The following is a 14,385-nucleotide window of genomic DNA, read 5'->3' on the forward strand; positions in this document are numbered from 1 at the left end:
CTATGTCCAACAACCTGCCCTGAAAAATCTGCTCACATTTTGACAGTTCTGACCGTCCATGTCAATCTAAAATCAACAATGGCTTTCTGACAATTTTCCCTGTCTCCCGAAGTTATCAGAGCCTTGAAAACAGTTCAGGATCCATAACTGCATCCTTGCCAAAAGTTAATCAGCTCTCTCGAGGACTGCACCCTGCATGTTTGCCAAGTCTTTGCTGAAATCCACCCCGTTAGTGTTTGAAATATTGTTTCCAGATGAATAGATGTGAAAATATTACTTTAATAGGATTAAAATGCAATGACTGGAGGCCAAGATGGAATTAAAACAAAAAGATTGGTTTAATCTCGCTATCAATCGCCTTCACATTTGTTGAGAGATGACGGTAGCTCCTACCATCAGGAGAGTGTAACAGTTGCTTCAGTATCGTTATTCACATCTTCACTGTGATGGAGTACTCGAAACATCACTGACAAGACACGTTCATCAATACTGGCGCAGGAGGACAAACTGACCCCCGTCTATTTCCCACACACTGCCCCTTCACCAGAGTCAGTGTCTGTGAGATAGAGAGTACAAGCAACTTTCTTTAAGAGTATGATCTATTTGTAGCTAAATATGCAGAGTTGTAGAGCACACTGTTTGGCTTCATATGCAAATTGTATTGCTTTTTTACATAAATCACTGACAAATCTATTTTTATGGTATCTTCCCAGGTTGATGATCTGAGCATCAGTTCCCCTGGAGAGGGACTGGGTAGGTATTGTTGGAATAGGTACACATTCAGAGTACCTGATACAAACCCTGGGAGTCTCTCTGCACTGTTCTTTCATCACCTCATGGGCATAGCGTGGGTTCTGACCTTTCATTTCAAACTTGTAAAATATCTGACCTCCTGCACCCAACTATCCCTGGCAGCCTTTGTTTCTGCAATTAACAATGTCAGTGACGAGAGTCTGCAGCATCTCACCGTGAGGCACCAACACAATTACTGAGGTTCAACATCCAGGACAGGGACAGCATCGGGTTAGATACAGAGTAAAGCTCCCTCTACACTGTCCCCCATCAAACACTCCCAGGACAGGGACAGCACGGGGTTAGATACACAGTAAAGCTCCTTTTACACTGTCCCCATCAAACACTCCCAGGACAGGGACAGCACAGGGTTAGATACAGAGTCAAGCTCCCTCTATACTGTCCCCCCATCAAACACTCCCAGGACAGGGATAGCATGGGTTTAGATACAGAGTAAAGCTCCCTCTACACTGTCCCCCATCAAACACTCCCAGAACAGGGACAGCACGGGGTTAGGTACAGAGTAATTGCTCTACGTCTGGGTGACTTGTTTTAGCCATTGTGAGTCAACGCCATTGGTGTGGGTGTGGAGTCACGTGTAGGCCGCACCAGGTAAGGATGGCAGATTTGCTTCCCTAAAGGGCCTTATGAACTGACTGGGTAATTATAATAACAATTTACAGGGTTGTTGTTGGACTGCTTTTGATTCTAGATCTTATTGAGTGTAAAGTTTACCATCTACTGTGATGAGATTTGAACAAGGTGGTTCTGAACTTGGGGTCACAGCTCTGTCCCTCGCCCATCATTGAGATTGGGTGAACATCCACATCCCAGAAAAGCCAACCCTCCCATTACAGTGCCATCCCTACTCACTCTCTCACATCCTACTTCCACTCTCTGGCTCATGCTCGATGTTCTCCAGTCTGGGCTGGCCACCTGCAACGTGCCTTCCACCCTCTTACTAACATCCCTCTCTCATGTGAACAAGGAGAATCACAGCCCAGATCACTGAGTGTGCTGGAGGGGGTGGAGGTGGGGTATGACAGAGGGATGGGAATGGGATCCTCTAATGGCACTGGGGGCAAGAGGAGCAGAAAGCCTGCGATAGAGGGCTGCAGTAAAGAGGATGTGGAGGTGCCAGTGTTGGACTGAGATGGGCAACATCAGAAACAGCGCTCTGAAAGCTCATGGTTTCAAATGAACTTGTTGGACTATAACCTGGTGTCATGTGGCTTCCAGCATTAACCAGGCACCGTCTCAACAGGAATTAGAGTGTCCTTCAATTCCTGACCCCGAACCACAACAGTGAAAGGCCATCGCCTACCTCCGGTACCTGAGCTCAAGATCCATCTGAAAGTCATCTCACACTGAGAAGGCCGTGTACAACTCTGCCTGTTTCAAAATGTTCTGCCTTGTCAGGGCTAGAACTGTGACAGAAAGGACAAAAATCAAACTGGCTCATTTCAGAATTCTTTATGCCTTACAGCTGCTTCGATTTTCAAATCTCAATCCTGAGCAGAAACACAGCCCACAGCAAAAGACCCTTCAGCCAGTTGAGTCCATGCTGATCCGTCCAGTTCCTCTATCAGGAACTGGGGCAGGCACCTCCAAGCTGTAGTTACCATGACCCCAGAGGGAGGGGCTGTCAGTAAGGGTCACTGTTGGATGAATATCAAGCTTGATCAGTAACTATTGCCAAACCCACAATCTGCACCAATACTCAGATACTCAGCAGCTTGAGTGCTCAGGGCTGTTCAGTCACAGGCAGCACCCCAACATCAACCACCACACCATCACCCCAGGACCCAGATGCACACATTTTTACAGGGATGTTGCCAGGGTTGGAGGATCTGAGCTACAGGGAGAGGCTGACCAGGCTGGGGTTGTTTTCCCTGGAGCGTCAGAGGCTGAGGGGTGACCTTATAGAGGTTTACAAAATTATGAGGGTCATGGATAGGGTAAATAGACAAAGTCTTTTCCCTGGGGTCGGGGAGTCCAGAACTAGAGGGCATAGGTTTAGGGTGAGAGGGGAAAGATATAAAAGAGACCTAAGGGGCAACGTTTTTATGCAGAGGGTGGTACGTGTATGGAATGACCTGCCAGAGGATGTGGTGGAGGCTGGTACAACTGCAACATTTAAGAAGCATTTGGATGGGTATATGAATAGGAAGGGTTTGGAGGGATATGGGCCGGGTGCTGGCAGGTGGGACTAGATTGGGTTGGGATAGCTGGTTGGCATGGACAGGTTGGACCGAAGGGTCTGTTTCCGTGCTGTACATCTCTATGACTCTATGACTTGTACCAACATCTATGGGCTACAGCAATGCAGACCACTAAGTTCTCTTTTCCTTCATGTGATGAGGGTGTCACTGGCTCGGCCAGCATTTATTGCCCATCCCGAATTGCCCAGAGGGCCGTCTAGAGCTGACCCCATTGCTGTGAGTCTGGAGTCACGTGTAGGCCAGACCAGGTAAGGAAGGCAGTTTCCTTCCCTAAAGGGCATTAGTGACCCAGACGGGTTTTCCAGCAACAACTGTTAGACTCTCCATTCCAGATATTTAATAAACTCACATTCTGCCGTGGTGGGATTTGAACCTGTGTCCCCAGAACATTGCTTTGCTAACAGCCCAATGATCATATCACTAGACCATTGCCTCCACCACTACCACCTTCTTTTAACCATTTCAACCAGTTCAGGCTAGAATTGGTAATCGTTTTAACTTGTCCTCACCCTGAGAGTGATCAATGTTTGGATAAACAAATGGAGGCCACACATTGGAACAAATTGCTGGAATCGGTACAGAAACGAACAGGTCCTGAGGATCCCAGCGGGTCAGGCAGCATCCCTGAAGACAGTGCAAGCACCTCTCGATGTGGCTTCATCACAAGATGTCAGCTCTGATGAAGAGTCATTGAGACTCGAAACATTAGCTTGCTCTCTCTCCATGGATGCTGCCTGTCCCGCTGTGATCTCGGTGGAAGTCATACTGATTCACCAAAGGGAACAGGATGTTTTATTCAGGGCCATATTAATACTTTGGCTGGAGGAGTGAAACTGGGCGATTGACTGCTGCAACCACTCCCTTTGTTATACATGGAAAGGGTTATGGTCAGGTACCTCTCAAAGCTCCTCCCACACTTTCTGCCCTTCTTGACTGATGGGGGGGGCGCAATCTAGAACACGAGGTCACAGTTCAGGATAAGGGGACAGCAGATTTCAACACAGACGGGGAGGAATTCCTTCGCTCACTAGCTCCCTGACGAAGGAGCAGCGCTCCAAAAGCTAGTGCTTCCAAATAAACCAGTTGGACTATAACCTGGTGTTGTGGGATTTTTAACTGTCTCTCAAAGTGTTATGAACCTGTGGAACTGAATCCCCCAGAGTGTGGTGGATGCTGGGACATTGAGTAAATTTAAGGAGAGGATTGACAGATTTTTAATTAGAAACAGGTTGAAGGATTATGGGGTGTGTGCAGGAAAGCGGCGTTGAGGCTGAGGTGAGATTAGCCATGATCGTATTAAATGGAGGAGCCGGCTAGAGGGGCTGAATGGCCTATCCCAACGCTAGTTCTCATATCCTTATTCACACGTATACACGCACACCTACACACATGTGCACACTTACACCTACGCTCAAGTATATGGGGAATACACACTTTGTCTCTCTCCTCATACATTAAATGACAGACTGGATAAAAACCCCCAGACACTGTCCTACCCCCAGCCAGCCCTGAACCATGAGGGTGATTGGGATGGGCAGAGCAGATAGAAACCCAGGGTAATGAGGGTGAGGAGTTTTTGAATTTTAATCTCTGAGCCCCTCCTCTCGTGCAGAACCAGGAACTCTATTTGACACTGAGTCAATTCACCAGATGTTCATCTGCTGTTCCACTCATCCCTGACAGTAAATCTCAGCTGACCACCTTACAAATTGCAAGCCTAAAAGTCAAGTGTAAAATGGATTTGAACCTTGTTAGGTTCCATTCTAACATGATCACATCCTGTAAGGCACCCATAAACATAGAGTATCCTTTTAAAGAACCCCATCAATAGCATTATAGTCTTTCACTGAGTGAGTGAGTGAGTGAGTGAATGTGAGTGAGTGAGTGAGTGAATGTGAGTGAGTCAGTGAGTGAGTGAGTGAATGTGAGTGAGTCAGTGAGTCAGTGAGTGAGTGAGTGAATGTGAGTGAGTCAGTGAGTCAGTGAATGAGTGAATGTGAGTGAGTCATTGAGTGAATGTGAGTGAGTCAGTGAGTGAGTGAATGTGAGTGAGTCAGTGAGTGAGTGAGTGAATGTGAGTGTGTCAGTGAGTCATTGAGTGAATGTGAGTGAGTCAGTGAGTGAGTGAATGTGAGTGAGTCAGTGAGTGAGTGAGTGAATGTGAGTGAGTCAGTGAGTGAGTGCGAGTGAGTGTCAATGAGTGAATGTGTCAGTGAGAGTGAGTCGATGAGTGAGTGAGTGAATGTGTCAGTGAGTGAGGGAGTGAATGAGTGAATGTGTCAGTGAGTGAGTGAGGAAGTGAGTAAGTGAGTGAGTAGCCAGAAACAATGTACCTGTTGAGATATCACAGTGAAGAGGTTGATGAGAGAGGAACATGCTCAGGTTTACAAGTTTCCAGAAGTCTTGAACTTTATCCTTATTGAAAAATCCCAGAAACATTGTACCAGAAAGAGGGGAGGAGGAGAAAGGGAGAGACAGGAGAGGGAGAAGGATTGAGTGGGAAAGAGGAAATAAGAGAGAGCGGGATGGGGGAGAGAGATGGGGATGGAAAGAGAGAGGAGCCAGAAAAGGAAAAAGAGATGGAGAAAGAGAGAGAGGAGAGAAATGGGACAAATGAAGAGCAGGTTGAAGGGAAGAAGAGAAGAGAAAGGGAGGGGAAGAGAGGAGAGGGAGAAAAAGTAGAATGAAGACATAGAGGAGAGCGGGAAAGAAAGAGAGAGTATAAACAGAGCACTCATTCATCATTCTGCCTCTCTCCCCCTTACCTTGTTTCTTGCTCTAAACACAAAGGCATCAGTGACCCTCCTTGATTTTAAATCCTCCCAACATCAACAGCAGCAGCAGCAGCATCCTGTGGTGGTCTTCAAAGCTAAAGATTATCAGCAACGTTGGTCTCTCTCTTCACTTCCTCAGTGTCCTTGTGTTTCATTAACCTGGGGACAGCTTTCCCCCTCCTCAGTCCCTGGGAGGAGGGGAACAAACACTCTTCAAACTTTTCCCAATCTGTCACCATCCGCACACTCTTCACTTCATCTCCAAGGAGAAGGTAACAATTATTGTCAGGGAAGGAATAGGACGAGGGGCTCCAACAGCAACTTGGTTCGTTTGTAGACGTATCTCTTGGTGTTACGCAGAGGCTGAGTGTGTCTGTCTGTGCTGTTTACTGGCAGCAGGATAAGCTGATGAGAGTCGGAGAGAGATACTGAGTGATGTGTGTGATCTGTGGTTAAAGGGAGATGGAGAGTGAGCTGGGCTGGGCTGAGCGACTCTCTGCTGCTGCTGCTGTTAATGCTGCTCCGGAGGGATCCCTGGATTCAGTGCGTTGGTGAACAGTGCCACTTTCAGTCTAACTTGGCAAGCACAGACTGCAAAAGGAATCCTACAGAACAACAGGAACCAGGGTTTGACTGAGACAACCCTCAGGAGCCTGAGGATGGGACAGACCACAAACAGCACCCCTCTGTATCTCTGTAACCTCCTCCAGTCCCTCCATCCCTCTGGATATATGTGTGAGAGAGAGGCAGACAGATGCACACACGTATCTGCACATGGAACTGAAAGTAGGAATTGAGATGTAAAACAAGCTGCTGTTTCAGTATTGACTGTTTAATCCTATGATGCAAAGGCTGTTCAACCAATAGGGAAAAGAAAAAAAGAAACTAATGCTGGCTAGACATCTTTGTTTAAAAACTAACTAGTTAAAGTGGCTCTGGAACCTGATACTCTGCTGCCATGCTGTGGGAGCCGTGTGAACTGCACCTTTTAAATCCTCACTGTCACCCTGCATGGTTTGCCTGTTCGCCTGTCTATAAACCCCAGGGGAAAGATCTTCCCAGCCCTGAAATGGCATGGGCAATACTGAGATAATGTGAGATTTCCAGCAAGGACCCCCTTTACATTGAGAGCAAAGTTTAATTTGGATAAATGCGAGGTACTGCTTTTTGGGAAAACAGGGCTTACAGGAATGGTCTTATATTGACGGTGGGGTCCTGGGTAGTGTTATAGAACAGAGAGACCTACAGGTTCAGAAACATAACTCTCTGAAGTCTGCATCACAGAGAGACAGGGTAGTTATGAGGGTGTTTAGCACCCTTGCTCTCATTGCTCAGACCTTGGAGTATAGGTGTTGGGACCTTTGCAATTCATCATGCATATACCCCTCATTATTTTATTAACCTCTCCTCTCTTTGGTCACCTCTCAACCTCCTACATTTCAATGAAAAAAGTCCCAGCCTATTCAGCCTCTCGTTGAGGTTGTACAGGACATTGGTGAGGCTGCTTCTGGGGTACCGCCCTGTTATAGGGAGGATACTATTAAACTGGAGAGGGTTCTGAAAAGATTTACCCGGAAATGGAGGGTTTGAATATAGGGAGCGGCTGGAGAGGCTGGGACTATTTCACTGGGGCATAGGAGGTTGAGAAGTGACCTTATGGAGGTTAATAAAATCATGAGGGTTATAGATAAGGTGAATAGCAGATATCTTTTCCCTAACGTGGTGTGGACTGAAGGCTGTTTCCATGTTCTATTACTCTATTTAAAAAAATTCCAAATTTCTAGCTGAATATTGACCAGTGAGATTTGATTCTCACTAATGAGTGGTGACAGGGCTATTAACATGGATTAGTGAGTATTCTTTCCTCATTGATAAACATTTTCCCATTTTCCCAACCACCCCACAGAAACTGAATGGTGACAATTCCAGACATGGGGATACCTGGCAACACCAGCTTTCCAACTGCTCTTCCCACACACCCTCCAACTTGGCACAAACTTCTGAGGGCACATGACCCATATCCACAAAACTCAGCATTCGTCAGATACCAGCTCAGGCCACATCTGTGACCCATTTATAACACTGTCCACTTCAATCCCACACTGGCACCTTCAGTACAACACTGAGACACGCTCACACGCGCACACACACCTTCAGACACATACAGACGCATAGGCAGACACTTGGAAAGAGACAGACACATGTACATACACAGCCAGACACTCAAACAGACACAGAGACAGACAGATACACACAGACAGAGACACACACAGACAGTCTCTCACACAGACAGGCATGGGCAGACACTTGGAAAGAGACAGATACATGTATTATACACAGACACTCAAACAGACACAGAGACAGACAGATACACACAAACATACACTTAGACAGACAGAGACACACACAGACAGTCTCTCACACACACACACGCAGATGACCGGGCTGCACTCTGGGATCCTTACTCAGCACCCACTCAATCTGAAGAGAACTTCTCTTTTAAGGAAGTTGAGAAGTCGGAGATTGGAGACAGCAAGTTGGGATGGAGAGGGGACAAGGTCAAGGGAGGGAGCAGGGTGGGGGTAGATACTGTGGGAGGGCGGGGGGGTTTATTAATAGCCTTGACCTGAGGGAGGAGTAGAGTGCATCACGACAGTGGGCAGTGTTGAACTGTCAGGATTAACATGGAGAGCCTCAGGTTAGTTCCAGGTGATGTGGGAGTGTGGGGCCGGTCAGTGCCAATGGGCTGTTCAGGAAGTCTGAGGATTGAAGGGACATGGAGGTTCAGGAGGCTCCTTACCCCATCCGGGTGAGGGATACAAATCCTGGGCAAAACCATTTATCATTGCAGGTTAAAGGTTAGAGTTATACACCTGTCCTGGGAGTGTTTGATGAGAACAGTGTAGAGGGAGCTTTACTCTGTATCTAACCCCATGTTTCCCTGTCCTGGGAGTGTTTGATGGAAACGGTGTAGAGGGAACTTAACTCTGTATCTAACCCTGTGCTGGGAGTGTTTGGTCTGGATGGTATTATTCATTCACAGGATGTGGGTAGCACTGGCTGGACCAGCATCTATTTCTCAGAGAGCAGTTGATAGTGAGTCACTGTGGATCTGGAGTCACATGTAGGCCAGACCAGATAAGGATGGCAGATCTCCCTCCCTACAGGGCATTATGGATGGACTTCTCCCCCACAATAACTTCCTAATCATCAATAGATTCCTAATTCCAGATTTATTTTTATTGAATTCAAATTCTAACATCTGCTGTGATGGGATTTGAACACAGGTCTCCTGAACATTAATTGAATTTCTGGATTAATCGTCCAGAGCTAATATTACTGGGTCATCGCCTCTCCCCTCAAGGGAGCTTCATTTTCCATTTCCTTTCAGTCTTAGAAGAGTAGCGAGAGCCTTACTCTGCATCTACCCCTGTATTCGATGGAAGCTTTACTTTCTGTTCAAAAGTGTAAAGTCACACAACACAAAAGCAGGCCCTTCAGCCCATTGAGTCTGTGCCAGTCAAAATCAACCATCTCACCATTCTAACCCCATTTGGCGCATGGCTTTGTCTGAATTTGTGTTGCTGGAAAAGCGCAGCAGGTCAGGCAGCATCCAAGGAGCAAGAGAGTCGACGTTTCGGGCATGAGCCCTTCTTCAGGAAGCCCTTCTTCTCCTGAAGAAGGGCTCATGCCCAAAATGTCAACTCTCCTGCTCCTTGGATGCTGCCTGACCTGCTGCTCTTTTCCAGCAACACATTTTCAGCTCTGATCTCCAGCATCTGCAGTCCTCACTTTCTCCGCGTGGCTTTGTCTGCCTTGGGATCCTGAGTGCGCATCTAAATCCCTCTTCAATGTGATGAGGGTTTTGGTGTCTCCCACCTCACAGTTCCAGATTGCCCAGCACTCTCTGGGTGAAGGGACCATTCCTCACATCCCCCTCTATATCTCAGTGCCTCATTTTGCCAGTTAACGCTTCTGGGAATGAACATGGCTTTTGGATCTGGTTCAATGTGAGCCTTCCTCAAGGAACTGGAGGCTCTTAACAGGAAGACGTCTTCTTACTGCTCAGCAGTTATGCAGCAAAAAAAACCAAGCAGCAAGGAGAGCTGTGTAAATCTCACAGAGTGAGATCCTGAGTGGCACTATCACCGCCCTGTTAATCCAGAGACCCCAGATCATGTTTTGGGGACCCAAGTCTGAACATTGCCATGGCAAATGGTAGAATTTGAATTCAATAAAAACCTCTTGATCATTGGGAATAATCCCAACTGGTTCATTTGTGGGCGGCACGGTGGCACAGTGGTTAGCACTGCTGCCTCACAGCGCCTGTAGACCCGGGTTCAATTCCCGACTCAGGCGACTGACTGTGTGGAGTTTGCACGTTCTCCCCGTGTCTGCGTGGGTTTCCTCCGGGTGCTCCGGTTTCCTCCCACAGTCACAAAGATGTGCGGGTCAGGTGAATTGGCCAAGCTAAAATTGCCCATAGTGTTAGGTAAGGGGTAAATGTAGGGGTATGGGTGGGTTGCGCTTCGGCGGGTCGGTGTGGACTTGTTGGGCCGAAGGGCCTGTTTCCACACTGTAAGTCTAATCTAAAAAAAATTAATGTCCTTAAAGAAAGGAAACTGCCGTCCATACCTGACCTGGCCTACACGTGACTCCAGACCCACAGCAATGTAACTGGCTCTTAACTGCCCCCTGGGCAATAAATACTGGTCTAGCTTGTGATACCCTCATCTCATGCATGGATTAAAAAACTGGGTGTGGCCACCACTGAGAATCCTCTTCATTGCTTTTCAAAACCTTTTCTAAAATGTCCTGCAAGTTTTCACTCATTTTCCAAAATTGATCTACGACAGAAGAGTACAATTACAGGAAAACTGGGAGGGATCGGAGAACAAACTTTTCTAACTCAATGTCTTTTTAAATGGACACACATTCCAAAGGACGTTCTGAAGATCAGTTTAGCCTGACCTGGGATATTGTGTCCAATTCTGGGCTGCACTTTGGGAAGGTGGTGAAGACTGTATGGGGGGGGTGGGGGTGGGGCAGCGAGGACATGGGAGAATGATCTCAGTGTCAGGGGTTGGTGGGGGGCAGGGTGGGGGAATCTCTAGAACGTGGACAGATTGAACAAGCTGGGATTATTCTCATTGGCCAAGAGGTGATCCGAAAGTGGTTTTCAAAACCATGGACAGATGGCCTCTGGTGTTTGAGCTCGCTGCCTTAAAGAGATTGGTGAAAGGGTCCATAGCAACACGAGCAAACATGTCAGCGATTGGCTCTGGGTTTAGAATGGGCCTGAGAGAGTGTGATGGAGGAAGGTTCAATCAATTGACTCAAAATAAGTTCAGGGCCAGATGGGGATGAGTCAGAGTATCCACATTGTTCTTGCAGAGAGCTAGCACAGACACAATGGGCCTAATGGCCTCATTCTGGGCTGCAACAAGTTTACAATTCTCATAAAAGGTCAAATGGCCACATGAAGTACTATCTACATTCACTCTGTGTGCTTCTGCCTTTGTCTATTTTGTCTTCCTTTGCTGATTCTTGAGGAAGAGGAGGAGTACCAGGTCATGGGGCTGAATGGCCACCTCCTAGTCCTATGTCCGAATACCACACATAGTCACTGAGAGCACCTCGATTCCTTACAGACCCCTCTCACAGTAACTGGATCAGTCAGCAGAATGGTGTCGTGTCTCTTTATTATTTTTAAATGAACTGTACAATTTGAGATATTCACAAACCTTCAACCAACAACAGAGATCCACTTCTCAGACTGAAAACAAACATACTGAGCAAAAAAGGCAGCTCAGGGTTTGGAAGAGGAACTGATGGGCCTCAGAGTGGAACCTGGATTCTGCGGGTTCTCTACAGGGCTCCCTCCATCTAAACAGCAATGAATCAAAACATCCTTCCTCGGTCCCCTGACATCTTCAAAAAGGGGATTATTTCTCGGGGAAGAACAAGGAAGTTGCTGGTAACACACTAGGGTCTAGATTAGAGTGGTGCTGGAAAAGCATAGCAAGTCAGGCAGCATCCAAGGAGCAGGAAAATCGACGTTTCGGGCAAGAGCCCTTCATCAGGAATCACACTCGGTAACACACCAGGGCCTATTTTCAAAGGCTTCAGCCAAAGAACTGCTCACATCCAGCTCTGATTAAGGATTATCACCTACACACAACAAACTTGTGGGACTGGAATTCAAACGGTGGCAAAAAAATCAAACATTAACAGTTAAACAAAACCAGAAATTGCTGGAGAAACTCATCAGGTCTGGCAGCATCTGTGGAGAGAGAAACAGAGTTAACGTTTCAAGTCCAGTGACCTCTTCTTCAGAATCTGGAGAACAAAAAAAACGAATCCACATTGATGGTCACATTCTGAAATATTGGTTCTGAGGAAACATCACTGCGCCCAACACATTAACTCTGTTTCTCTCTCCACAGATGCTGCCAGAGCTGATGAGTTTCTCCAGCACTTGCCGTGTTTGTTTTCAGATTTCCAGCATCCACAGTTCTTTATTGTATTTAAATTAAGTGCTGTTCTGGGACAGAGGTACTGGTTGTCTGTAGTAGGATGAACTCCACCAGTAACCAGTTTGTAAAGTGAATTAAAATGGTTGAATTCTTTTTTAAAATGGACAACAGGGTTACCAATTTTAGTTTCTGGTGTTCCTGGAGGTTCTATCAAATCTAACTTTCCCTGACTGGTCTTTCCCTTCCATTCAAACATTTTAATTACTTTTGCTATCTCTTTCACCAGTTGTAGTTTCTCTTTTAAATTGGGAGCACTTAAGTGCGGAGTCATAGGGTCAGAGAGCATGGAAACAGGCCTTTCAGCCCAACCAGTCCATGCTGACCACGTTCCCAAACTAAATTTTGTGCTTACCTATATGTCCCCAGCCCTTTCCCACGCATGGACTTTATCAAAATGCCTTTTCAACGTTGGTCCTACTGCCCAATCTACAGCATTTTCTGTTTTCATTTCACATTTACAGAACATTTAGTTTCCTCTTTTTACATGTTTCAGATAGATATCTTCATCAAAGGTTGGAAACCAGAGATTTCTAAGAAGAGGGCACGTTTGACATTTGAACCCTCACTTAGACCAGGTTGAATGCCCGCTCAGACTGCACTCAGACCATTGGACTGGGTGTGGTGGGCACTGAGTGGGAAACAGTCTGCAATCTGGGTTCTGCTGCAGGTCCGCGGACACTAACAGTCCCAGAGGGTGTTGGCTGTGGTTAAACAGGAGGCTGGCTCACTTGCTTGTTCACAATTCGAGGCCCCACTCACCGGACCCGGTCACAAACATCTAGCCTGACACCCTCAGGGCAGTGCTGAGGGAGTGCTGCTGAGACTCTGTTTCAGATGTGGTGTACAACTGGGGCACTGTCTGCTGTCTAAGGAGTGGGGGGGAGCTTTTTAAAATAGATCAGGGGAGCTCACCCAAGTCAGACAGTCATAGAGATGTACAGCACGCAAACAGATCCTTCAGCCCAACTGATCCATGCCAACCAGATATCCCAACCCACTCTAGCCCCATTTGCCAGCATTTGACCCATACCCCTCTAAACCCTTCCCATTCATCTCCTGGCTAAAGGTTCATCCCTGGACCAACACCATAATAAAATAAAATAGGACGCAGTTATTTCCAGCACATTACTGTGTGGTGCCTGACAGTTCAGGAGTCACTCCTTGTATTTCACTGGCTGGACAGCACCAAGGTTCTGGAAGGTGCTACTGTAATGCAAATTTGTTTTCCGCGATGCTTCTGCTGGGGAGGATTATATCGCGAGGGATTGGGGGAAGCCAATTTAGGACAAAAAAGGGGAGGGGGGACGAAAAAGTAACTGCCGAAGGGACTGGGTGACACTCGGTGATGAGTCTTTCGAGAGCTCCAGGATGACAGCTCACGTGTGGCCATACAATGGAATAACAAACACCGAAATGTCATCGCCTGAACCCAGCCTGTCATTGGACAGTCGCCAACTGTGTCCCTTCAGGATCCCACGGGATCTCATCACCAGATTCTGAGCAGCGAGAGTGAACCTGCAGAGGGAGAGACAGAGAGGGGGAGAGGGAAGGAGAAAAGAGAGGGGGAGTGGTGGGGTAGGGAGGAGAGAGACAGAGAGAGAGACACAGAGAGAGAGAGAGAGGAAGAGGAAGAGAGGGAGGAAGAGAGAGAGAGAGAGCGGGAGGAAGAGAGACAGAGAGACAGAGCAAGAGAGAGAGGGGGAAAGAGGGAGGGAGGGAGAGAGAGAGAGAGAGAGAGAGAGAGAGAGAGAGAGAGAGAGAGGAACAGAGCAAGAGAGAGGGGGAGAAAGAGCGCGGGAGAGGGGGCGAGAGAGGGAGAGGGAGAGAGGGAGGAAGAGAGAGAAAGAGGAAGAGAGAGACAGGGAGGAAGAGAGAGAGGGACACAGCAAGAGAGAGAGAGGGAGAGGGAGGAAGGAAGAGAGAGAGAGAGAGGGAGGGAGAGAGAGAGAGGGAGAGAGAGGGAGGGAGGGAGAGAGAGAGGGAGAGGGAGAGAGAGAGAGAGAGAGGGGAAGAGAGAGAGAGAGGGAGGGAGAGAGAGAGGGAGAGAGGGACACAGCAAGA

At 47.4% G+C, this 14,385-nt stretch overlaps 2 protein-coding genes across 2 annotated transcripts in view; both read right to left on the bottom strand.

Annotated features, from left to right (window-relative positions):
* tafa3b (TAFA chemokine like family member 3b) overlaps positions 1–6,090 on the bottom strand; it is a 72,807-nt gene extending 66,717 nt beyond the window's left edge. Inside the window, exon 1 of the mRNA XM_060845122.1 lies at positions 5,780–6,090. Coding sequence (XP_060701105.1) covers positions 5,780–5,808 — 29 coding nt within the window. The 5' untranslated portion in view covers positions 5,809–6,090. The remainder of the gene's footprint in view (positions 1–5,779) is intronic.
* Positions 6,091–11,481: 5,391 nt separating this feature from the next.
* The window catches only part of LOC132828302 (protein phosphatase 1H-like), a 58,450-nt gene continuing 55,546 nt past the window's right edge, over positions 11,482–14,385 (bottom strand). The window contains exon 10 of the mRNA XM_060845287.1: positions 11,482–13,839. Within this exon, the coding sequence (XP_060701270.1) occupies positions 13,701–13,839 (139 nt within the window). The 3' untranslated portion in view covers positions 11,482–13,700. The remainder of the gene's footprint in view (positions 13,840–14,385) is intronic.

The sequence above is a fragment of the Hemiscyllium ocellatum genome, chromosome 26 (genome assembly GCF_020745735.1).
Source record: "Hemiscyllium ocellatum isolate sHemOce1 chromosome 26, sHemOce1.pat.X.cur, whole genome shotgun sequence".
Classification (NCBI taxonomy): domain Eukaryota; kingdom Metazoa; phylum Chordata; class Chondrichthyes; order Orectolobiformes; family Hemiscylliidae; genus Hemiscyllium; species Hemiscyllium ocellatum.